General features: G+C 39.7%; 1 protein-coding gene across 6 annotated transcripts in view; it reads left to right on the plus strand.

Annotated features, from left to right (window-relative positions):
* ADGRB2 (adhesion G protein-coupled receptor B2) overlaps positions 1-25,102 on the plus strand; it is a 5,411,420-nt gene that overhangs the window by 2,882,491 nt on the left and 2,503,827 nt on the right. For all 6 annotated transcript variants that reach the window (XM_044082710.1, XM_044082742.1, XM_044082734.1 and 3 more), the window contains one exon: positions 4,799-4,867. In XM_044082710.1, the coding sequence (XP_043938645.1) occupies positions 4,799-4,867 (69 nt within the window). The remainder of the gene's footprint in view (positions 1-4,798; positions 4,868-25,102) is intronic.

Consider the following 25,102-nt stretch of genomic DNA (forward strand, 5'->3'; position numbering starts at 1 on the left):
TCATAGTGTTAACTAGAAACCTCTGCATCTCAAAGTGCTAACTGGAAACCTCTGCATCTCAAAGTGTTAACTAGAAACCTCTGCATCTCAAAGTGCTAACTAGAAACCTATGCATTTCATAGTGTTAACTGGAAACCACTGCATTTCAAAGTGCTAACTGGAAACCTCTGCATCTCAAAGTGCTAACTGGAAACCTCTGCATCTCAAAGTGTTAACTAGAAACCTCTGCATCTCAAAGTGTTAACTAGAAAAAAAACAGAGCTATACTGACACAATGAAGTTCACCAGGATAATACAAGAAAAAATACATTTTGTTACGATTAAGTGCTTCCTTCTATGTACAAGTTGAATCAGACTTCATCAGAATCTGTTAAAACAGCACCAAGTGCTCTATTTAAAACTATTCAAATGATTACAAGACAGCTGACCCCTTTTACAGATAAATACATGTTTAAAAACTTTAACAAAACAGGTATATATAGCTTCAGCCTGTCATAAATGTAAACAATAAAAAACTCATTTAAATTATGTTAAAATGAATTGTAATAATAATAAAAATTATATAATGATAGCAAATGTAAGCATGTAAAAAACATATCCAGTAACTAACCAGCGCTGACCCTGTTTAGAAAGTAGACCAGCAACCTTGCTTTTGTTCAACTCCTTTAACATGCTGGCTGCCTGTAGTCTGAAAACACTGGAAACGGACATGCCATCATTAACGCAACGAGGCGGAGATGAATTTATTAGCACCTGCCACAGGGAGTTTATCTCGCATGTACTTACATATCGGTGTGTATTTTTATTGTTAATTACACTCATGGGTGACTGAATGTATATACATATATACATGCTTTATTAAAGTTTTTATATATATATATATATATATATTTGTTTATTTATTTGACATTTGTTGACCAGATCGGTCCATTTGAGCTTGTATCCTTTTGCAGCAGAGACCCGGGGAGAAAAGCTCCAAAGAACAAAATTATACAAGTAATAAAGAAGTTTACAGTTTTAAGTTTTACAAGTAATAAATGTACAGTACAGCTTTGAGAAGTAATGTAAAAGAAAACAGGTATAGTAAGAAGATGAACAAGTTTAGAACATACTAAAAAACTCTGCAAGTGGGGCAAATGAAATTAGAAGTAACCATTGAGGTGGTTAGTAAGAGCAAGGTGGTAAATGGGAGAAGAGACATAATGAGGGGCAAGTGTTAGATTCATAGATGTGAGGTAAACAAGAGATAGTGTAAGGGAGGATTTAAAGACAAGTGGATAAGAGAGAGAGATAATTAGTATCCATAGTATGGGGAATAGGAGTTGGCAGGGGTATGGGGACAATTAGATAGTAAAAGTTGTACTAAGCAGAGAATTAGAGTAGATAGTTGATAACTGGAAGAGGAAGAGATGGTAAGCAACTGTGTAGGGAGTCACAGAGTGATGCAGTGAGGAGAGAAAAGCCCCACCATGGGCACTGTGTGGGAAGTCATAGGGAGTTGCAGAGAGGAGAGAAAAGCCCCACCATGGGGCACTGTGTGGGAAGTCATAGGGTGGTGCAGTGAGGAGAGAAAAGCTGCACCATGGGGCACTGTGTGGGAAGCCATAGGGTGGTGCAGTGAGGAGAGAAAAGCCCCACCATGGGGCACTGGATAAAATGCGAGGGAGAAAAAAAGTGAAGGAAAATTAAGTAAGGTGATTGCAGCTACATGTCCAGGCACTGAATCAATGATTTTTGAGGGTTGCCTTATATATATATATATATATATATATATATATATATATATATGTATATATATATATTTATGGGTCTAGGACACATGTTTGACTAGCATATGTCTGAATCACAAAACATCGAACACACATACACGAAAGCGCTTAACATCAAAAAGCGCTTTCGTGTATGTGTAGTTCAAAAACAAAATCTACGTTTCTGCAGGGGGGCTTTGCCCCCTGCACCCCCCACACCCCCCCTACTTTATTATTCTCACTCCGAGATCACACTACAGTGGGAAAAAGGGAATTTTCCCTTACCCGCACTGTAGTCCGATCTACAAAACAGGCACACATACACAGAAGCGCTTGTCGATGTTAAGTGCTTTCGTGTATGTGTGTTTGATGTTTTGTGATATATATAAGAAAGAGGGTTCAGCTGTCATGTGATCATTTAAATTGCTTTAAACAGGGCATTTAATCATTTTTAACAGATTCTGCTGAGGTGTGATTCAACTTACATACAGGCAAAAGTGCTTTTCTTACTAAAACATATTTTTATTGGATTATCCTGATGTACTTCATCTAGTCAACGTGGTTGTTCTATCTTTTTGGTTATCTGTATCCTTATCATACAACTAATGTCTTCACATGGACCTTGCATAGTTCATAACTTCCAACTCATTTGCATATTATTCATATAACTCAGCTTTGCCCACTTATCTGTATATTTTTGTCACACTTCATTTCTGTCCATTTATCTGTATGCTACTCAAGTAATTCATATTCGCCTACTTAATTATTCATATAACTTTTTCTGTACACTTTGCACATAATTCATATCTCCTAACTTATCTGTATACTTCTCATATAATTCATCTCTGCCTACTTAGATAACCGATATCCAAGTACATTTCTGTATAATATTCATGTAATGCATTTGTGTCCACTTATCTGAATATTGATATGCTTTTGCTCTGAATATCCTGTGTGGATTCTGTATGCTTTGTTGAATTGATAGAGTTATAAAGACCTTATTACGACCCAAATGAGCTGACTTTCATTAGTGTCTCAAGTGACTGATGGAGAGATGGGGGGTGTTACTATCCCTGGTGGGAGGATGGTTCTGTGGATGCCTTTTGTGATGATCTCTGATTGATGCTGGGGACATCACTACTGGGAGGTGTGGTGCAATGGGTATGTCAGAAAATACACCTCCAAGTGGATGCTGATTGCCAGATTCCAGGACATTCTTAAGATTTATGCTCATCCCAGCCCCATTGGAGAACGTCTAGAGACTTATCAGGTGACTGACAGAATGAGCAACAGATGTGGGGCACTGTGTAGGGCATCATAGGATGATGCAGTGAGGAGAGAAAAGCCTCACCATGGTGTACTGTGTAGGGAGTCATAGGGTGATGCAGTGAGGAGAGAAAAGCCCCATCATGGGACACTGTGTAGGGAATCATAGGGTGATGCAGTGAGAATAAAAATTTCCACCATAGGCACTATGTAGGGAGTCATAGTGAGCAGTGAGGAGAGAAAAGTCCCACCATGAGGCACTATGTAGGAAGTCAGAGGGTGATAAGGTGAGGAGAGAAAAGCCCCACCATGGGTCACTGTGTAGAGCATCATAGAGCGATGCCATAAGGAGAAGAAAGCCCCACTATGGGACACTTTTTAGGGAGTCATAGGGTGATGTAGTGAGGAGAGAAAGCCCCACCATGGGACACTGTGTAAGGCATCATAGGGTGATGCATTGAGGAGAAAAAAGCCCCACCATGTGATACTGTTTAGGGAGTCATAGGGTGATGCAGTGAGGAGAAAAAAGCCCCACCATGGGGACTGTGTAGGGAGTCATAGGCTGATGCAGTGAGGAGATAAAAGTCCCACCATGCGGCACTATGTAGGAAGTCATAGGGCGATGAGGTGAAGAGAGAAAGCTCCACCATAAGGTACTATGTAAGGCATCATAGGGTGATGCAGTGAGGAGTAAAAAGCCCTACCATGGGGCACTGTGTAGGGCATCATAGGGGTGTTTATATTACATAATTGAACTTTTAAAAGTTCGAATGTCATGTGGTCGACACCATATGATTAAACTTTTAAAAGTTCAAAAATGTAATAAAAAAAGTAAACCAAAGAAAAAACCTACCTGAACAGTTTAAGCAGGGGGTCTTCCCCCACATCCCCCCACTCTTTAACTATACTAACTCCAAGATTGCACTACTGTGCAGAAAAGGGAAAGCTTTCCCATTCTGCATTGTACGGAGATCTCAGTTGAAACGTTCGAATTTTTAAAAGTTCGATCATATGGTGTCGACCATATAAAGTTCGAACTTTTAAGAGTTCTACAATGTGATATAGACCCTCATAGGGTGATGCAGTGAGGAGAGAAAAGCCCCACCATGAGACACTGTGTAAGAATTCATAGGGTGATACAGTGAGGAGAGAAAAGTCCCACCATGAGGCACTATGTAGGAAGGTATAGGGTGATAAGGTGAAGAGAGAATGCCATACGATTTGGCACTGTGTAAGACATCATAGAGTGATGCAGAGGGGAGAAAAAAGCCCCACTATGGGACACTGTTTAGGGAGTCATAGGGTGATGCAGCGAGGAGAAGAAAGCTACACCAACTCCAACAGATTTTTCAAAATTTTCAGATAGACTCTGGTACATTTCTCTGTTATCATAATTAAATGGGAAGAGAGTTTTTGCAGTTGCTTAGATGACTGTTATTTCTAGAATAATACCAGCTCTAATGTAGATTATCAGACTGTTTAATTTACTTTTTAAGTATTCTTTGGACATTAGATTACATTGCACAAAACAATGAAAATGTTTGTTTTCTCTTTTATTTGCTGTTGAATTATATACCACTCTGCTTTGGACTGGAGATATTCTTTTCTTGCTAGAGTACAAACTGTCGAGTTATGTTGTAGTGTAGCTTAGTGCTGGGTATTTTGTTACAATTGCCATATCAAATGTATTTTTGTTGTTGCCTATTTGCCATACAATATTCAGATTGAATGCAGCAGTAGTTACAGTTTGACCACATTGTGGCTGTATTTCTCTTCTGTTGCAGAGGTTCTTTCAGATAGTAAGCTATATGTTGGAGGCAGAAAACAAAGAAAAATGGGACGACGCGCAGCAGGTGAGTGGATGTTTTATCATCTATTTGCATGTGTAACAGTTTAAGGACATTTTGTTACCTTGTATAAAAGAGCACACTGTCTTCTCAGCAGTTTTACCCACAACAGCTGCCATAGGTTATATTTAAATGACATCTTAACAAGTAGGATGGAAGTAAATGATGGATGAAGGTGATTCATGTGACTTGTTATTTTTGTGAAGGTAAAACTGGAGAAATTGCTTTTCACATTGGGTCAAGTGAAAATAAGATATGAAGAAAAAATATAAATTAGGAATGTTGTATAGAAGTTAATAAAACACTGCTCACAAATTCTACATTTAAGATAAACATGAACAGAAGAAATTGTAATTCATTATGTGACTTCAGGAATGTGGAATAAAAATAAACTTTCTTCTCCATCAAACAGTGAGAAGAAAGACTTTTAAAAAGTTAAGAAGTAAATTATTTTAATCTTTGGTATAGGAATAAAATACTGCTTTTTTCAAGGTAATGACTAGTCAGTCAGTAATGTACAAAGAATGCCAATGTTTTCACAGTGCTGTTGGCATATGTCTGTGTCCGAGTCAGTATATATAACTGCAGGAAAGAACAGAAGTAAAGGTGAGAACCAATATGGCACAGAATGCATTGCTTACTTAGCTGCAGCTGGAAACTTAACATACACAAGATCAATTATGTTAAGCATTTAGCACTTAGAAAACTCAGTAAAAGAGAAAGAGACAGGACCTTTTTTCTTTGGTGGCTTTTGGTGGTCAGTGCATTTATATGCAGTTTTTATTGGTAATATTGAAGGTTTTGTTTTTTTATTATTTATGTTTTTATAGTCCCCTTAGTCTTTACCTAGGTCTCCCATATCACCACACGTCTACCTGATCCCATACTGTTTAGTCTGGGGTATCTTAGCTGCTCCTTTCAAGTGAGCCTAAGCTGCGTCTCTTTACTGGTTGCGCCTACGCACTTCTTGGAAGGCATATCGTTTTACATCTACTCTGTGTGTGTCTATGGAATAAGGGCTCAATGTGAAAGAGAAGGGAAAGGGCAGATGTCCTGATTCTATGTGACCCTGCCAGGATCCCTACCAGAGCAATCAGCATGTACTTCTAGATATATATATATATATAGATTGAGAGGTTTTTAAGTTTATGGCTATAGGATATCTGTGAGAAGTTCAGCCATAACACCCAATGCTGGGGGGAGACTAGCAATGTCCACCATTAAGTAGATTTTCTCCATGTATACCCAGTACAAATTTACAGTCACACATCCAGGCTTGTTTTAGCTTTAAGTACACTACTTGCAATCTAAGGGTACACTACATTAGAAACTGTCCTGTGTGAAGATCACACTCACAAACCTAAAATTATTAGGAAAGAAATCGCTGTGACATTTTCAGCTTTCGCTGAAAATGTGTTGATGAAACATCGTTTGCTGTTTTTTGCATTCGATGTTTCAATATAGACCCGGGAAAAAGTGATGTTCCACATGTGGATAGCTGGTGATGAAGCAGCAGATTTTGTTATGAATCAATTGAAGTATTGATGTATTTTTGTGAGGCTGAAGCAAAATGCAGTAAACCATATTCTTGTTGAATAAGTAGGGCTCCTTTTATTAATAGCAGCTCTTGGCAGGGGAGAGAGAGAAATTTGAATACTTTTTGGGTCATGAATAGTAAGTAATTAATGTCAGGCCTAAGTTTTTCTATGTGTTTCCAAAGTTGAGGGATTAGTCAATCCAAAGTCATAGATACCAAAAGGATATTGCAGTTTCTGCACGGTTATTGAACTGATCAGTGAAGTGTATTGTTTTAGCGTATGGTGCTAGTCTTTTGTTAATGTCACAGGTCATAGTTTATTTTTTCATGATTCAGTAAGTGTTGCTTACTTGTGAGCCAACTGTTTAGATGTAGAGGGTCTGACTGTAATTGCTTTTGCATGTTTAGTTGATTTGGAATAGATGTGTAAAACACCATCTCATGAGTGTAGAGTAGAGGTATTAGTTTATGGCTATTTATTTATTTATTTAAGCTGACGTTAATGCAGATCAGGTGGTGTTTTTTATAAAACAGGGAGACAAGCAGAGGGGCAGTATAGATCCTTGTGGACACTAGAGTATGCGTGAACAGGTTGAGAGAAAGAAGAGTCAGTTTTTACTTGTAAGGTTCTGAAGGTACTGGAAGGCCAGAGAGCTGTGGGCTGTATTCCCACTCCAGGTAACTGGAGTGCAGTGCACCATTGTGGAGTCCTGCACTTCTAAGTGTGTTGTCCCTCAGATGAGACATTAAACTAAGGTCCCATCTGCATGAGTTGGCGGTAGCACAGGTGTATGTAACACACCCCACGGCACCTACTGAAAAGAGTAGGAGAAGACCCTTGATGCCCAAGGCAAATTTTCCCTAGTAGTGTAACCTTCAGTCTCCACTGAAGGAGGCCGCTAGCTAGTAGAACTATCCCGGTCAACAAACACAAAATGAACTCATGAACCAGTAGGATGGAGTGGTCAACTATGTCAAAAGCCTGGGTCACATCAATGAAGACTTTACCTATTAGGTGCCTTCTATCAATGCTGCAGATAATGTGGTCACACATAGAGTTCACAGAGTAGTCAGAATACTTGTCCCAAGCCAGAATCCATGCTGGTTATCAGAGAATATCTCATATATGCCCTGACCTTAACTCTCCAGCTCACATCTTAGATACCCAATTCAACTCCTTCTTTATTGATACAATAGCCAAGCTAGCCACATCCTTCTCCAATAACACTTCTACTCCACCCTCAACCCACACCTTCAACTCTAGCCCCACTGACATCAACACTACTCATCTCCCCCCTTTACCATACAACCCGTCGCTCTGCACACCATAAAAAACTTCTACTAAAACTAAAACTATGCTGTCATGCCCCAGACAACCTTCCATCTAACTTTCTCAACCTAGCTGCCGATGGCATAGCTCTTCCCATCATCATACTTATCAACCATTTAGTCCAAGAATCCCATGTACCCCTCCTCTGGAAGAAAGCATTCATCATTCCCCTCCACAAAGGAGGTAACAATACTTAAATCTCCAACTTCCGTCCTATAGCCATCCTGTCCACTGTCTCAAAAGTCCTTGAAAAATGCATATACTTGCAACTCCTTCCCTACCTCCTAGACAATCAACTTATTTCTCCAATTCAACATGGATTCAGACCTGGACATAGTACTACCACTGCCCTTCTCTCCTTCCTTGACATCATCAGCCGTGCACGAGACTCTGGCAACATTGTATCTACCCTTCTCTTAGACTTATCAAAGGCCTTCAATACTGTTTCCCACAACCTCCTCTTGTCCAAACTCTCTCTTCTCAATCTCTCCCCCTCTTCTGTTAACTGGTTTTCCAGTTACCTTTTTAATAGACAACAAGCCGTCAAGTGGAACAATAGTACATCTTCCTTCCTTCACATCCCAACAGGAGTTCCACAAGGCTCAATACTGGGTCCCTTACTTTTTAACATCTTCATTAATAATTTTCATCAGTGCATCCCTAATACCAAACTTGTCCAAGTCGAGGATGATTCCACCATAATTTGCTATGCTCAATCTCTCCCCAAACTCATGCAACTAACAGAAGATGCCTTCTCTTGTACTGTGTCTTGGATAGTGAATAATCACCTTGCTCTCAATGCATCCAAAACCAAAATCATGATCTTTATCCCATCTAAAAGCACCTCTATCGATAAAAGTTTCTTCTCCATAGTCAGTCAGAATAACATTTCCATTGAAATTGTCTCCCAAACAAAACTTCTAGGTGTTATCACTGATGAACATTTAAAGTTTGACATTCATATACAACTAGTATTAAGAAAACAATCCAAAATTAAAGTGTTATATCGTCACAGCCATTATCTCACTCCCTCATCCAAGCATATACTGTCTATTTCCTACCTCATCACCTCTCTCTTGTATGGAGACCCTCTCCTCTTCTCTCCTCCCCAACCTTCAATTCTCCCTGAAGTCAAAACTGTATTCCTGCTACAATAAAATTTCTTAGTTTGCTACCAACTCCAACTACTGCTCCCACCACTGTGCTGCACTCCACTCATTGATCTGGCTGGATCTCCCCCACTATTTCTCTTACATTCAACTGTTAACTACTCACAAACTCATTTTTCAAACCCACTAACTGCCCTTCCCTCTCCTTGCATCATTCTGACAGATTACTCAGGTCCAGTAACAAGAACCTCCTCGAAGTGTATAAACCCTTATGCGCACCTGGGCAATTTCTCCTGTCTTTCTCCCTTGTTCATCTATGGAATTCACTTCCCCCTACATTTGAATCACCCAAAACCACTCCGCCTTAAAGACCATTCTCCATTCCCATCTCTCTTCTGACTAGGAATGCTCATGCTCTCACCCTACCTGACTCCCCCATCCTATTCACCTCTCACTGTTCTATTCTCCTCTAATTCTTCCTACCACTCACCTCATGAAATTATGAGTGCATGTACGCCTGCACTGCAAATTATACTCATGTACTCCAAAATACTTGTTTTAATTTCATTCATTGCTTTGTTACAATACCTTGTTCAAATGTTATTATTCTGTCTTATGTGTTGCTGTAAAATAACAAAAAAGATGCTGGGGCACTAGAACAAAGCCGTAACAAGTTTAATGACGCTGTAACAAGTTTAATAAAGTGCTTTTCGTTTGAATCTTAGTTCAAACATCATCAGGTCTGATGAAGTTTGAACCAAGATTCTAATGAAAAGCGCTTTATTAAACTTGTTACAGCTTCATTGGCACTAGAACAAAACTGTAACAAGTTACAGCTTCATTAAACTTGTTACAGCTTCGTTCTAGTGCCCTGGATTCTTTTTTATTATTTTGCAGTTTTTACAGTGTTTTAATTCAGTGTCATATGTTACTGTGTTTTAATAGCTTTTGAAAATTGTATTGTACTTATTAACTTTGTTGATATTAGCTTTGCAATATTTGTATAAGGAACTTTTCTCCCCCGGGTCTTCATTGAAAACGGGCTCACTTTTGGCCCTATGGACTTTCCCAGTTAACAAACTGCAAATGAATAATAAATACATATTTTTGGAGGCAGGTGATGAAATTGTCACTAATAAGTTTTTCTAGGATTTTCTCCCTGTGGGCAGTATTGAGATAGTCAGAAATAACTGAGGCTGGTTGGTTTTGGAATTTTTGGCACTGGTCTGATGTATCCAGATGGAGCACTTTGTGTTTGCCATTAGGCAGAAGTTGCACATGTGAGTTGGAAGTCTGGAGTCCAGCCATTAGTTTATAATTCCAGTAAGAAAGTTGTGCTCGAATCACATACTAGACATCCATTGGTTGTTGTCTTGCATTAAAGCATTTTTTTAAAAAAATGTCAAAAATAGAATTTCTAACAATGTAACATGCAAGACCTGCTAATCAAAAAAGGTCACGTCTTGTCAGGATGGTAACCGTAAACCAAGATATGATAAGTGTACCGTAGCTCAAAAGACAGGCACCTAAGCATCTGGTTTCTGCTAATATTAAACGTGGACAGAATAAAAAGCTGAGCACGAAAAGGCATTCTGGGAAAAAATTAAGTAACACAGTGTCAGCAAAGCATAAGCAGTAATGCTAAAACAGCAACCATAAATGGCTAAGTGAATATGTAATAAACGCAACATAGAATAATGAAATGATTCATTTACAAAATTATTTCACTGGAGTACTACATCTGTGAGCATGGTAGATTAACAGCAATATATTATTTATTTGTTTTTGTTTACTGCTGTAATGTTATTGGAGAAACCCTCTGCTCAAAGCAAAGAAAGACAGAAGAGGAGGTGCGTGTGTGTGTGTGTGTGTGTGTGTGTGTGTGTGTGTGTGTGTGTGTGTGTGTGTGTGTGTGAGCGTGTGTGCGCGCGTGTGTGTGAGAATGTGAATGTTTGTGTGTATGGGGGTGTCACATATTAATCAGTTTACGTTAAAGAAGGACACTAAAAGTTTAAAACATATTAGCAGTTTACGTACCTCTCAAATGTACAGATTTTCACAGAATGTCCAGATTTTTACCTCATATTTTTAACCTGTTCCTCATGAAATTTGTGGTTTTCTGGCTAATCTATGAGAGTTGAAGGCATTAAAACATATCATACATTTGAGTTTCATACTTCATAGCCTTTAGAAATTGCATGACAACACATATCCTGTTATTCTCTCAACTTTTTAAAGTTGCTAAGAACAACATTTAAAAATCTGTTCCTATTTTTAGGCCTGTGTTCCCCCATTATTTTAGGCTTTTCCAGATTTTTGTGTAAGGAGGTTGAGAGATATGGCAGTTGATGATGTCGAATGGTGAGAGTCAGAGTCACAGGTGTTTATTTTTATGCCTGGCTTAGTGATTTGTTATGGTGAAAATATTCCAGACTTTGTCTGTTTATTTATTTATTTTATATTTACTAACTGAGAAGTCTAGGTGAGAGCTTCTGGTTTCAGTGCAGTCCCGGGAAGAGAAATCAATAGTTAGTAAGCATGTGATACACCTGTACTCAGGTAGTACACCTGTACACAGCAGAGAGGATTATTATTGAATCTCTGATCGTAACCAAGTGGTATGTGCTCAACAAATGGAGTCCAAGAATTTCACCTCCAGTCTGAGTAGGGTGTGACATGTGATATGTTTATGAGACAAGGCATCCCCTCTGCTAGACTTAAAGTTAAAAAGGGATCCAAAGTCTGGCAACTTGTAAACATTAATATGTACATCTTCTGACTCTGGTATTTTTTCCTGATGGGTAGGTTTAATTGCTTTCATTAGCTAAAGAGGACAGTCATTTGTTTTAATTTCAAGATGATTAACTCAACAAGAGAAGGATGCAAATATTTCTGTGGGTTAGCTGATGGCAACAGCTGTAGCAATACAGTTCACCCAGGATTTGAAAACTTAGTCATCTTTGTAATAGAGGTCTTATTGGAGGCCATATGGCAGATAATCTGAGCTGTTCACCATTGCATTAAACAAAAAGTAAGACATTTCCCAGATCTATTTTTAGTGCCCAATACTGAAAACAACCTGTTGAAAAACTAATTGAGAATACTTTTAAAAATAATTCTTTATCTTACAATAAGCAAATAAAACATGAGGGGATGTGCTGTGACATCCTTATTATTTAGACTGACAAACCACCTACCTATATAAGGAGGGTTGCTTTTACAGTCACGCTGTAAAGACAAGATTTCAAATTTAAAATGTTCTCATCGTACTTGGATGGGCATGGACTTAGAAATTCCCATGCTTTTTATTTTGCAAAAATCTTTAATGAATGGGTAAGAAACATAATCATAGAATATTATGGATCAATCCTTTGGTTCAAGCTTGTCTGGGAGATAAGAGATAGGTATTGAGTCACTGCAAAGGTGTCTGACAGTATGCACAGCAAGGTACTCATATTGTGCATGCTTAGTAATTGGTCGGTAAGTATTAAAAGGGAATCAGGTATGCTTCAGCGTATTCCACATGGAGATGCCAAAGTATTAGGAGGGATCTGTTGGACAGTTAATATACCAGGCATCAGTCAACCACAAGAAAAAATCATTGGAAAACTGCAGAGAAGGATTTGAAAAGAAGATGCTGAAGAGAAATGCAGATGGAAAAGTGAGGGATAATTTTCTTGGATACAAGATGTTTCTCAGCATGTTGCTATGTATATTAATGAAGGAGTTGATAACAACTTTAAAGTCATCAGCAAAGAGTACAGAAAAGGAAATAGAATCTGACAATTGTATTATTGAAAAATGAGAGGAAAACATGGGCAAACAGTCATTTTTAGGGAAGTACGCATTTCGAACTATCAGTGGACTAGATTGTGCTGTAATTTTGGCAATTCATCTACTTTCAGGGTCAGTATGGTGGTCCATTAATTGCCAACCACATTTATCTCTTATTAATAGCCACTACCAAGTTTGGCCTTCTTGACCAGATTTTTCAAGCAATGCCATTTCAATGATAATTGGATAAGATGGTCAACACCCCTAAGAGAGGCAAAAATATCCTGGACCTGGTTCTAACCAACATGAGTAGCCACTGTAGCACCCCTACAATGTCATCCTCCTTGGTAAGATCCGACCATAAAGCAATCACTTTTGAAGTCAACATCTCCCCTGACCCCCCCCCCACCCCTTCACAGCCACCATCTCTTCAGCTGGAACTAGCACTAACATCCACGCCTACACCAAAAAACTATATGAGAACCTACATAGCTGTATGGACTCAGCAGTACCTGACAGGACCAAATCATCTTCTTCAAGAAAGAGTAAACCTGTCTGGTGGACAGCAGCAATAAGCAAACTCTATAACAAAAGGAAGGAAATTGCTGTACAGGACCAAGAAGGAGCAGGCGCCAAGTTGGAAGCAATCTGTCCTTTGTCTGAACAAGCAAATAAGGTCACTGGTGAAATCCTGTAAGGCTAACTTTGATTCCAAATTGTCCACATTCACTAAGGGCAATCACAAGGCCATCTTCACTTATATCTGCAAAGTCAAAGATAACACCAAATTTTCTCTGAACTGGTGGTCAGTAACACCACATACTCAAATACCATAGATATACTCAATGTGCTGGCATTCAGGTTCACTGAAAACTTCACCCCCCCCCCCATCAGTAAACCAGGACATCCCCAGCACCTGCACCCCTCCTCTCATCACCAGGGAGCATGTCTTTAATGCCTTCTCAAAGGCAAAAAATAGTCTCCATGGGACCCAATAACATCCCTGACTGTATCCTACATGAACTCATGCATGAGCTCTCAGCATCATTAGGCACCACATTCAAAGAAAGCCTGAGCACTGTCTTCATCCCAGCTGTATGGAGGACAGCCACTGTCATCCATCTGCACAAAGTTGGAGCGTCTACTGACCCAGGCAATTATAAGTCCATCAGCCTACCTAACCTGATCTGCAAGACCATGGAACACAGTATCATAGGTTCCTAGGTTGGTACTAGGCTATTGGCCCTAGGGCCTATACAAGCCTAGCCATAACAATTCCCTGGCTATTTCTTCCCACAGTATTTACTTTCCTGGACCCCTGTCTAGCAGGGTGACTGACGTGATCCCTGGAGTGAATTTCCTATCTCCCATCCAATCATCAAGGTTCCTTCTGAAGTGGGCCAAAGAGTCCCTCTACTTGACATGTATGGGCAGTCTATTCCAGAGACTGAGGAGTCTCTGGGTCAGAAACCTATCCCTCCAGCATGTTTTGTTCATTGTGATGACAAGGTTTAGATCCCTGGAGCATGTGTCTCTGAGGGATTGGGATTTCTTTAAGTGTAGCATGTCCAACAGCTCTGGGTTTGACATAGCCTTGTATGTTAAGTAGAGATCACCTCTGAGTAGACGATATGTGACAGAGTATAGTTAGAGTTTTATAGACAGTCAGCATAGGGTGTCTGCTTTAGGCCTGTGATTCTTTTAGTGAGGTATTTCTGTGGTCTTGTCAGTTGTTTCAGATGTCTTGAGAGGTACATACCAAACGGGGCATTGTATTCTGTAATGGTTCTAATCAGAGATGAGTACAGTTGGACGTAATAAACAAGGACATTGGTAATCTCCAATCACTTGACCCCACACAGTTTGGTTTTGTCAAAGGGAGATCATGGTCAACTTCTCTGAAACAGTCACCAAAGCCATGGATGAGGGGAAGATTGTGCACACCACCTACATCGACCTAGCCAAAGTCTTCAACACTGTTTCACACTTGGGCATAATAGAGAAACTCTCACAGCTAGGCATCAACCCATATGTTACCAGAAGGGTAGTTAACTGGCTCACTGATAGAACCCACTTAGTTAAATAGGGGAAGCCACCTCTAGCAGTAGACCCGTAATGTGCGGTGTACCCCAAGGATCGGTTTTATGGCCTCTACTGTTTGGGATATACTTTTCTGAGGTGCAAGCAAAAACCAGTGATCTGTGGCTGATCAGGTTTGCAGATGACTGCAAGTTGGGCTGTGTCTTAAATTCCCCTAGTGATGTGAACATCCTCCAAGAGGGCCTTACCCAAACTAATGACTGGTGCCAGAAGCATGGCCTCAAACTGAATGCCAAAAAATGCATCATTATCCCCTTTGGGGAAAATGGCATCCCCACAACTTATCACATTAATAACAATGTACTAAGGATGCAATTAGTCGTGAGGGACTTGGGCACCCAGGTTGATAGCAACCTGACATTTGACCACCATGTTGCCAACAGATACAGATGGCTTTCTACATGGACCACCTCATAAAAAGGGTATTTCATCCAGGAACAAGGAGGTAATAACCTCCCTGTACTCCTCCCTTGACGACCCATTAACAAGTACAATGCTCCATTCATCATGTACCTTGCCAAGCACATGCAGCAGTTGGAGAGACCACAGAGGTTCCTGACCAGGAACAATCAAGGTCTCAAAGACCTATCCTGTACGGATAGGCTAAACGTCCTGTCTCTCTAGTCAGTCTGATACAGACTGCTCAGAGGGACTTGTGTCTGGCATACAAGGCCATTTCAGACCCAGCCTTAATGGAATTGCTGCATATCTGAAAGAGAAACTCCACTCTCACAACCCACATGCAAGGCCTTAACCTGGTCTGTGACATTAATAGAACTTGTTGGTGGGATAGATTTGTGTCCCAAAGACTCCCCCATCTGTGGAATAGACTCCCTCTCCATGTCAAGTAGAGTACCTCTCTAGGCCTCTTTAGGAGGAACCTGGACGACTGGATGGCAAACAGAAAACACACCCCTGGCATCCCACCTGTGTCCCTGCTGGAGAAGGGAAACAGGTGCTGACTTTGAGAGAACATGGCCCAAATTCTTGGATAGGCTTATAAGGGCCTGCAGACCAATAACCTAGTATCATCCTATGAACCTATGAATGACACCGCAAATGATGTATAATGAGATTTTCTTGTATGAATTTAATACTAATAGCTTTGGACAGGTAAATATATTATATATAATATGCCATTTAATCAGAGATTATATGTTTCTAATGTTGATGTACTCTAGTAGCCTATTCTGCAATGTAAAACAGAGTGGGAAGGCAGTTACCAGTAACTTTACAGCAAAAATAAAATAGTTATTAAAGAATTGCATGGTTTAGATGGTAAAATTTATGCTAGACTAGAATGTATATACATCCCATAGACTGTAACGGGTCTATATCATATGAGCGAATCTCACAAGCTGCGAACGCTCATAATATCAAACTTACCAGACCTCAAAGTGTTTTTTCTGAGATCATGGTACAGTGAAGAATGGGATATTTGCCCTTTCCTCACTGTAGTGCAATCTCAGAGTTGGAATATATATTTAGTGGGGGGTAGGAAGTTCGAGGTCCGGTACGTTCGATATTATGAGCGTTCGCAATTTGTGCGATTCGCTCATATGATATAGACCCACTGTAACATGGCAGGAAAACTATTAAGTGTGTAAACAGAAAAATGCTTGAGCAAAAATTCACTTATTTAAGCATATTCAGCTCCAATGGGATCTAATACGCTGAGATCCACATGCAACCAGCAAGACCATTAACATCTAATTAATCACTTGCAAATAGCTTTTCTGGTATTTTGATACCTAAGGAAAAAAATGGAGCATTATCAAGAAGGGGGTTTTACAGAGGTACATCCACTGTTGACTTTTATTGCTGTTAAATTTCCGAATACTGCAAACTTAAACTTTTCTTATTTTCTTGAACACAATGAAGGGTATGTCTAGACAAAGAAGTATTAATATAATCTTTACTAATATCATATAAATGTTCATACACCCTCTTTTTTTAGGGGGTGTTCCATTTTTCCAGTAAAATAGCCTTGTTGACCCTGATGCATAGCGATGTATACAACTCCCGGTATATAACAATTAGTTGTAGTTTGTAATTCAAAAACTGGCCATTATAGGTTCATAGGTTGGTACTAGGCTATCAGCCCTAGGGCCTATACAAGCCTAGCCATAACAATTCCCTGGCTATTTCTTCCCACACTATTTACTTCCCTGGACCCCTGTCTAGCAGGGCGACTGACGTGATCCCTGGGGTGAATTTCCTTTCTCCCATCTAATCGTCAAGGTTCCTTTTGAAGAGGAACAAAGAGGCACTCTGCTTGACATGTATGGGCAATCTATTCCAGAGTCTGGGGAGTCTCTGGGTCAGGAACCTATCCCTCCAGCATGTTTTATTTATTGTGATGACAAGGTTTACATCCCTGGAGCATGTGGCTCTGAGGGATTGGGATTTCTTTAAGTGTAGCATGTCCAACAGCTCTGGGTTTGACATGGCCTTGTATGTTAAGCAAGGATTGCCTCTGTGTAGACGATATGCGACAGAGTATAGCTGGAGTTTTTTAAGGTGGTCAACGTAGGGCATCTGCTTTAGGCCTGTGATTCTTTTAGTGAGGTATTTCTGTGGCCTTTCCAATTGTTGCAGATGTTTTGAGAGGTACATACCAAATGGGGCATTGTATTCTATAATGGGTCTAATGAGGGATGAGTACAGTGGAACAATGACCTCCTTTTTTCTGGATGAAAAGCCCTTAGTGATGAGGTGTGCCACATAGAAGGATTTCCTGACTGTTGTGGTGATGTAGTTATCGAAGGTGAGACCACTGTCCACCTGTGTCCCTAAGTCTCTTATCAAACTTTCGGTGTTTAGTGTACTGCCACCTATATGGTAATTCACGGATACATGTTTTTTCCCAAAGGGGATAACTATACATTTCTTGGCATTGAGCTTGAGCCAATGGCTCTGGCACCAAGCATCTGTTTCTGTAAGGCCCTTTTGTAGAGTATCCACATCATTTGGGGATTCAATAATGGCTCCCAGTTTGCAGTCATCTGCAAACTTTGTTATCCAGAGTCCCTTAGTGTTGGCCTGTACTTCAGAGAAGTAGATGCCAAACAAGAGCGGTCCCAGGACTGAACCCTGAGGTACTCCACTTGTCACTTGTCTGGAGCTGGATTTGGAGTCGGCCACTTTTACAGTGTGGGTTCTATCAGTAAGCCAGTTAGCAACCCATTGGGTGACGTAGGGATTAATGCCCAGCTTAGTAAGTTTATCTATGATTCCAGAGTGGGGGATGGTGTCAAAAGCCTTGGCAAGGTCTAGATAGGCTGTGTGGACCACCTTACCCTTGTCCATGGCTCTGGAGACTGATTCGAAGAAGTCAATCAAGTTCAGGAGACAAGATCAGCCCTTCACGGACCCAAACTGGGTGGGGTCCAGTGTTTGAAGGTTGCCAATGTCTTTGTTTATAAGTTTCATGATAATACGCTCCATGGCCTTGCAGATAAGGCTTGTCAGACTGTTGGGACGGTAGTTTCCGGGATCCAAGGTGGATCCCCCCTTTTGGAGTCGGATAACTGTAGCTGTGCGCCACTCAGTGGGCATGAAACCTGAGCTGAGGCTATGATTAAACATGACACTTAGGTGAGGTGCCAGTTCATATTGTAGTTCATGTAGTACACAGCCCGGGATTTCATCTGGTCCCATGGATGCTGTATTCTTAGCTTTGGAGAGTGCATTTTTTACCTGTGTGGCCGTTATTACCGGAATTTGGCAATATTCCAGTATTGAGATGGGCCATTTAGGGGGTAAGAGGGGGGTGAAGTTGGCACTGAATCGATCTGCCAGGATATTGCCACCAGGATAGTGTAAGCCTCCAAAAGATATCTTCAGTATATCTATATCTATCTATATATATGGATTCACTTCAGAATCTCGAAATTCCGAAACAAATAAAAAAAAAACAATTTAAATGTTTCTGCAGGGGTGCAAGCCCCCCTGCACCCCCCCGCTACTTAAATATTCCAACTCCGAGATCGCACTACAGAGAGGAAAAGGGAAATCTCCCATTCTGCACTGTATGCAGATCTGCGTTCACAATGTCTGGATTCCGAAATTTTGATCATATGGTCTTGGACATATGAAATTCGATCTTTCAGTATTTCGGCATTGTGATGTGTTCCCATATAGATAGATATATATATATATATATATATATATATATATATATATATATATATATATATATATATATATATATATATATAGATATATATATATATATATATATATATATATATATATAGATATATATAGATATAGCTGTAAAACATATTTAAGGTGGTGTATACACTTGTAAATTAAAGGAGTTTTTATGTTAGGTAGGTTGACTTTAAATTAGTTTTTTAGAAGAATGTACTAATTTAGACATGTGAGTTACCATGAGAATCACAACTGTATTAAGTTTTTTGTTAAATTTGGTGGTGTGTGATGTCATACTCATGCTCTGATGTTATGATGGGAGTTATGACAAAGCAAGATAAACAGAGTAGAGATGAACATGATAGAGCAATCTTCTTTGTCACCCAGTAGCAGTCTATAGTTCATTGTGGGGATTCCTCAAGTTTTCCAGGTGAACAGAGATATATAATCCCACCATCACATCTTGGATCTACCTCAGAGCATCATTGCAGCAGTTACTCCTGGTAAATCTTCCACTGAAAGTAGCAGGAGGCATCTTCTGAATGTTCTAAACAATATCACCTGACTCATCTAAACAAGGAAGACCACTGTCAGTGCGCTGGCATCCTCTTGAATTGCTGAGCACCTCACTGCAAAATGAAGGGTTAGCCCAGGTGTCCTGTGAAACGCCTTACTTTCTGCCACTTATATCTAGTACCTTATCCTTTCAGCCCCTTATGTATTTATTTATTTATTTAACATTTGTTGACAAGGAAAGGCCAACTAGGACAGAGCCTATTTTCAGCAGATGCCTGGGGAGAAATGCTCCAGATGCATGTCTTTGGAATATGAGAGGAAACCGGATTACCCCAAGGAAACTAATGCCAATGCAGGAAGGACATGCAAACTGCACAGAAGGCACCACAGCTGAGAATCAAACCAGAGAACCTCTTGATGGGAGGCAACAATGTTAACTGATGCACCACTGCGCAACTCAAAGATATGGCCATAGCTGAAAATGGACTGGTAAATTGTAACCTTTTTCTTATGACTAAGTTGTCACTTTACCACTACACTCCTGTAAAACATCAGCAGTATATCTCCTATTCCCATCTGCTGGACAGTCTCCTGATCCCCTGCACCTTCACAGTTGAACAAGGCCACAATATTCTTAAACCTCTCTACCTAAATCAGCTGCTTTTCTATCAGTTGCAAAGAGCAATCCATCCACCTCCAAGAGAGGAACAACAGCTCTAATTTGAAGGTGTGGTTTTCATCTCAGCCATTTCAGTCAACAATGATTTTTTCCATTGCTGGCTGGACATCACAGTTATTTGAGGTGAATAAGACAAGATTGTCTACAAACAATAGTGATCTCACGCTCATGTCAGGGGTGTGCCTTGATACCTTCTCCATGAAAATAACTAACAGGAGGGGGGGACAAGGCATACCTTTCCTAGAATCCATTGCCTACTAATACTTATTCAGTTTAACATGGAAAATACAGACATGACTATCTCTCTTCAGCTGTAGAGATTAAATGGTACACACATCTTCTCTGCAACCCTGGACAGTTGTAACACTTACCATAGTGCATTCCATAGACTGTACCGGCAAGCTACCAGTCTTCTAGAAATATCTGGACATCAGCATCTGTGAGGGGCTGCCTTATCAGTCTTGATCAGACCCCCTCAACCTCGTAGAGTAAGAAATCTGAACAAAGCCATAAATAATAGAGGGATGTCAAAGACTGAGAACTTGATCATACCCCTCAACCTCTTAGAGTACGCAATCTGAACAAACCATAATAATGGGGGGATGTCAAAGACTGAAAACTTGATCATACCCCTCAACCTCTTAGAGTAAGAAATCTGAACAAAGCCATAAATAATGGGGGGATATCAAAGACTGAGAACTTGATCATACCCCCCAATGTCTTAGAGTACACAATCTGAACAAACCATAATAAAGGGGGGATGTCAAAGACTGAGAACTCGATCATACCCCCCAACCTCTTAGAGTAAGAAATCTGAACAAAGCCAAAAATAATAGGAGGATGTCAATGACTGAGAAATAGGGACAATTTTAAGTATTGCTCTTGCAAACTAAGAAAGTTGATAAAATAACAGGTTTTGCATTAGCATGAATTTTCTGAAGGGTAAGAAGTCTGAAACTGAAATGTCTGTCATTGTTTTCTAACTTCAGTTCTTAATGATTAGCTATTGACTTACCAGAAAACAGAAATTTTATGAGGAACAGACCAAAAGTATGAGGTAAAAATCTGGATAGTCTGTGAAAATCTGAATGGTTGAAAGGTATGGTCTTGATATGTGAGGCCCATGTCTTCTGGTGGTGGTATTTGTATTCACGCATGCACACATTTTTTCTGGATGTTACAAGAAAAAAAATGGCAAGTATTAAAAGCACAGCGTTTTTGTAGCAAATAAACTGCACTCAGATATGGTACTTGTCAGATCTGATTAACAAAAAAAGTAAGACACAAGTGATTTGTCTTGGGTAAGACCCAAAGCTAATGAGTTATGTTGCCATTAACATGGCATTTTGTTCTATCTTCTCCCCATCCACTGTTGAAACTTTTGTGCATCCATCCACTAAACTACTGAACATGCTTTGGACATTCAGGCATTATTAGGTGCTGTTTCTTTACGGTTGTCTTTGGCAGAGTTACTTAATAGGTTGTCACTACTTTAAAGGCAAACACATTTTCACAAGATCCTAGGGAGACAATAAGGATTTAAATTTATCACATGTACTACTGTTTTAATGAATATGTTAAGACTGATTGTCATTGTACATATGTTCACCCAGTCACCAGTATGCTTCAGGAGGAGCCTTAAAAGGAAGGATGATCTTTGTGGTTTGGAAGGTGAAGCACAGATTAGGAGGAGGTATGACACCCGCGGCAGCTTTTGAAGTCTATTTTAATAACCTTAGTTGCTAAGCTCACATATCATCTTGGTGATGAAACTATGAACCACAGACTGCACAAGGTGGCATCATTTTCTATGTCTGGCCAAGTTACTAAGATGTATAGTGTATTGCAATTCATTATCAGTGTGGCAACCTGTTAAAGATAATGTATATGACTATGATTCTGCTTAAATCGTTAGTAAGGTTTTCTATCTTCAGTGTCTGGCAACAGGAACAGAGAGCTGTTAACAAGCTATTTATCGTGGGTCAGTGGTCTGGGGTCTGATTACCTCAGAACAGAGAGATGTTAAGAAGCTATTTACTGTGGGTCAGTGGTCCGGGGTCTGATTACCTCAGAACAGAGAGCTGTTAACAAGCTATTTACCATGGGTCAGTGGTCCGGGGTCTGATTACCTCAGAACAGAGAGCTGTTAACAAGCTATTTACCGTGAGTCAGTGGTCCAGGGGTCTGATTACCTCAGTCTCCACTGTATAAATGTGTGTCTCTGCAGAAAGCCCCCTTCATAGGATCATAGTAATTTACTAGGTTAATGACCCTAGAGCCTTTTTAAGCCTAGTCGTTCAAGAGCAAATTTTCCCAATTATCAATGCACTAGGACTAGAACTGCTGTAGTATATGCCTGTGCCCAAGGGCATCTGTTAGTTGCCCCTGTCTATAATAGACACAGGCAACAGATTTTATCATCCCAGATGGGACTCAAATCCAAATTGATTGGCTAAGGAGGCCAATGCCTTACCCATTAGGACACTATGGTCAGAAAGATAAAGGGAATTTCTCATATTCTTAAAAAATGTTGGTATTTTGCCCTTCTAAGACTACATCTGAAAACATCTTATGGAAACCTGGCAGGTACTGCAGATTGAGTAGTGTGTAGTGTAACCCTTGCGGAGTTTGATTCCATGGCTAATATTTATAGTGGATGTTCTAATTGTCCATACATAACCACCAGAGCCTCCTTATAAATGAACAGTATTTGAAAATGCATATAAATATGAATTGTTGCTGTGAAAGAGATGTATACGGCATCATTTTTCCATGTAGAAGGGGTTTTACTGGCCTAACTAGTAGGCAAGCAAGGAACTGGGTACAAGAACATACAAGGGACATCACAGTGTGGCAATTAGTCTGCTAAATACAAAGATGACATAACAATGATCCAGAATTTTTAAGGTGTCTCATTACTTATGTTTATCAACATCCAGTGCTTCTTTAAAAATATTAGGAAGAAGTTTGGTCTTCATGGTCTCAACAAACATCCCACAATAGTGTCCACTCTTTTTATCATATGTATACACAAACTATGTAAAAAAAGATTCCTGTATTTGTCATGATATTTTATTTTATTATTTTTCTTTATTTTATTTATTTATTGTTTATTTTATTTTACATTTGTTAACCGGGCTAGTCTAGCTGGATACATATCCGTTTTCAGTAGAGGCCCGAGGAGAAAAGCTCCAAACAAACAAAATAGTCCTTACATGTTCAAATAGATACAAAATAGTGTTACAAAAAAAGAGAGTACAAATAACATTTACAAGATGAGAAAATGACATAGAAGTTATATAGGAGAAAGATCATGCTGTTGGTTATACATAGGATTAATTTCACATAGGAATACATTTGTTAACCGGGTTAGTCCAGCTGAGCATTAGCTCGTTTCCAGTGGAGATCCGAGGAGGAAAGATCCGCAATCAGTATTAACATTTTACATGAAATCAACAAGAAAATTGCATTGGCAGCTAAAAGAATTAGAGAAATAACATTTTACAATAACATTTTACAGAAAACAGTAGGGTACAAATGTTAGAGATCAAACTGCAAAAAGCATTTACAACAAATCATACAAAAAAGCAGTAGAGTACAATGTCAGAATTTTTACAACAAAAACTTAGGTACAATGTCAATGTAGGGAAAACAGTGTTCATAATTTCTAAGTAGTTATATGCAGTATACGTACAGATGGAGTAGTAAGGTAATGTAGAGGTACAGATGGAGCAGTAAGGTCATGTAGAGGTACAGACGGAGTAGTAAGGTAATGTAGAGGTACAGATGGAGTAATAAGGTAATGTAGATGTACAGATGGAGTAGTAAGGTAATGTAGAGGTACAGATGGAGTAGTAAGGTCATGTAGAGGTACATATGGAGTAGTAAGGTAATGTAGAGGTACAGACGGAGTAGTAAGGTAATGTAGAGGTACAGATGGAGTAATAAGATCATGTAGAGGTACAGATGGAGTAGTAAGGTCATGTAGAGGTACAGACGGAGTAGTAAGGTCATGTAGAGGTACAGATGGAGTAGTAAGGTAATGTAGCAGTACAGATGGAGTAGTAAGGTCATGTAGAGGTACAGATGGAGTAGTAAGGTCATGTAGAGGTACAGATGGAGTAGTAAGGTCATGTAGAGGTACAGATGGAGTAGTAAGGTCATGTAGAGGTAATGCAATGAGACAGAGAGGTAGATGGATATTAAGACAGTGGAAGAGAAAGGAGGGATTAGAGACAAGCTAGGGTAAGGTAGTTTCAGGAAGGATGACTACAATGGCAGGACCATTTATTTATTAGATATTCCTGACTGGCTAGTTTGAAATGTTTTGTTTGGTTAAGGGACTTAATTTCTAGGGGTAGTTGGTTCCAAGTTGTAGCAGGGTTATAGTTATAAAGTAAACACCCTGATTTGGTTTTGGGTTTATAGATCTGTAGGAAGTCTTGAGCTGAGCTACGTAGTGTCCTGGTTGGGGAATATTTAGTTATAATTGATTGAAGGCTAGGGCAGAAAGATGGCAGAGAGAGGATGGAGTGGATAATTAACAGTTGCTGTAGTAGCAGCAAATAAGGGAATTCAAGCCACTGCAACTGTTTAAGAGATAGGCAATGGTGTGATTTGTAGGTCTGGTTTGCAGCAAATCTGGCAACTTTATTATGTGTAGTTTCAAGTCTGGTTATGAATGTGGTGTTAAGATTTGTGTATAACTGAGAGCTATAAAGGAGGGTGGGAAGAAGAAATGCATGGGAGAGAGTTATTCTGGCTGAATTGGTTAAATGTCTTGTTTCGGTAAAGGGGTCCGAGTTTTGGGTGAGTCTTTTTAATAGAGGTGGTGATTTGGCGATCGAATGTAAGCTCATCATCTGTTATGACTCCTAGCAGTTTAGTGCTAGGGTCAGAGGTAATGACAGTGATATTGCTAGATAGGATGGAAAATGTTGTTTTGAGATTGATGAGGTGTTTGGGAAGAATAGTAGAAGCTCAGTTTTCATAGGCTGAGACTTCATTTGTTGTCACAAAGCATGTCTCTATGGTGTTGAAG

This window comes from Protopterus annectens, chromosome 1.part1 (genome assembly GCF_019279795.1).
Source record: "Protopterus annectens isolate FY-2018-M chromosome 1.part1, PAN1.0, whole genome shotgun sequence".
NCBI lineage: Eukaryota > Metazoa > Chordata > Ceratodontiformes > Protopteridae > Protopterus > Protopterus annectens.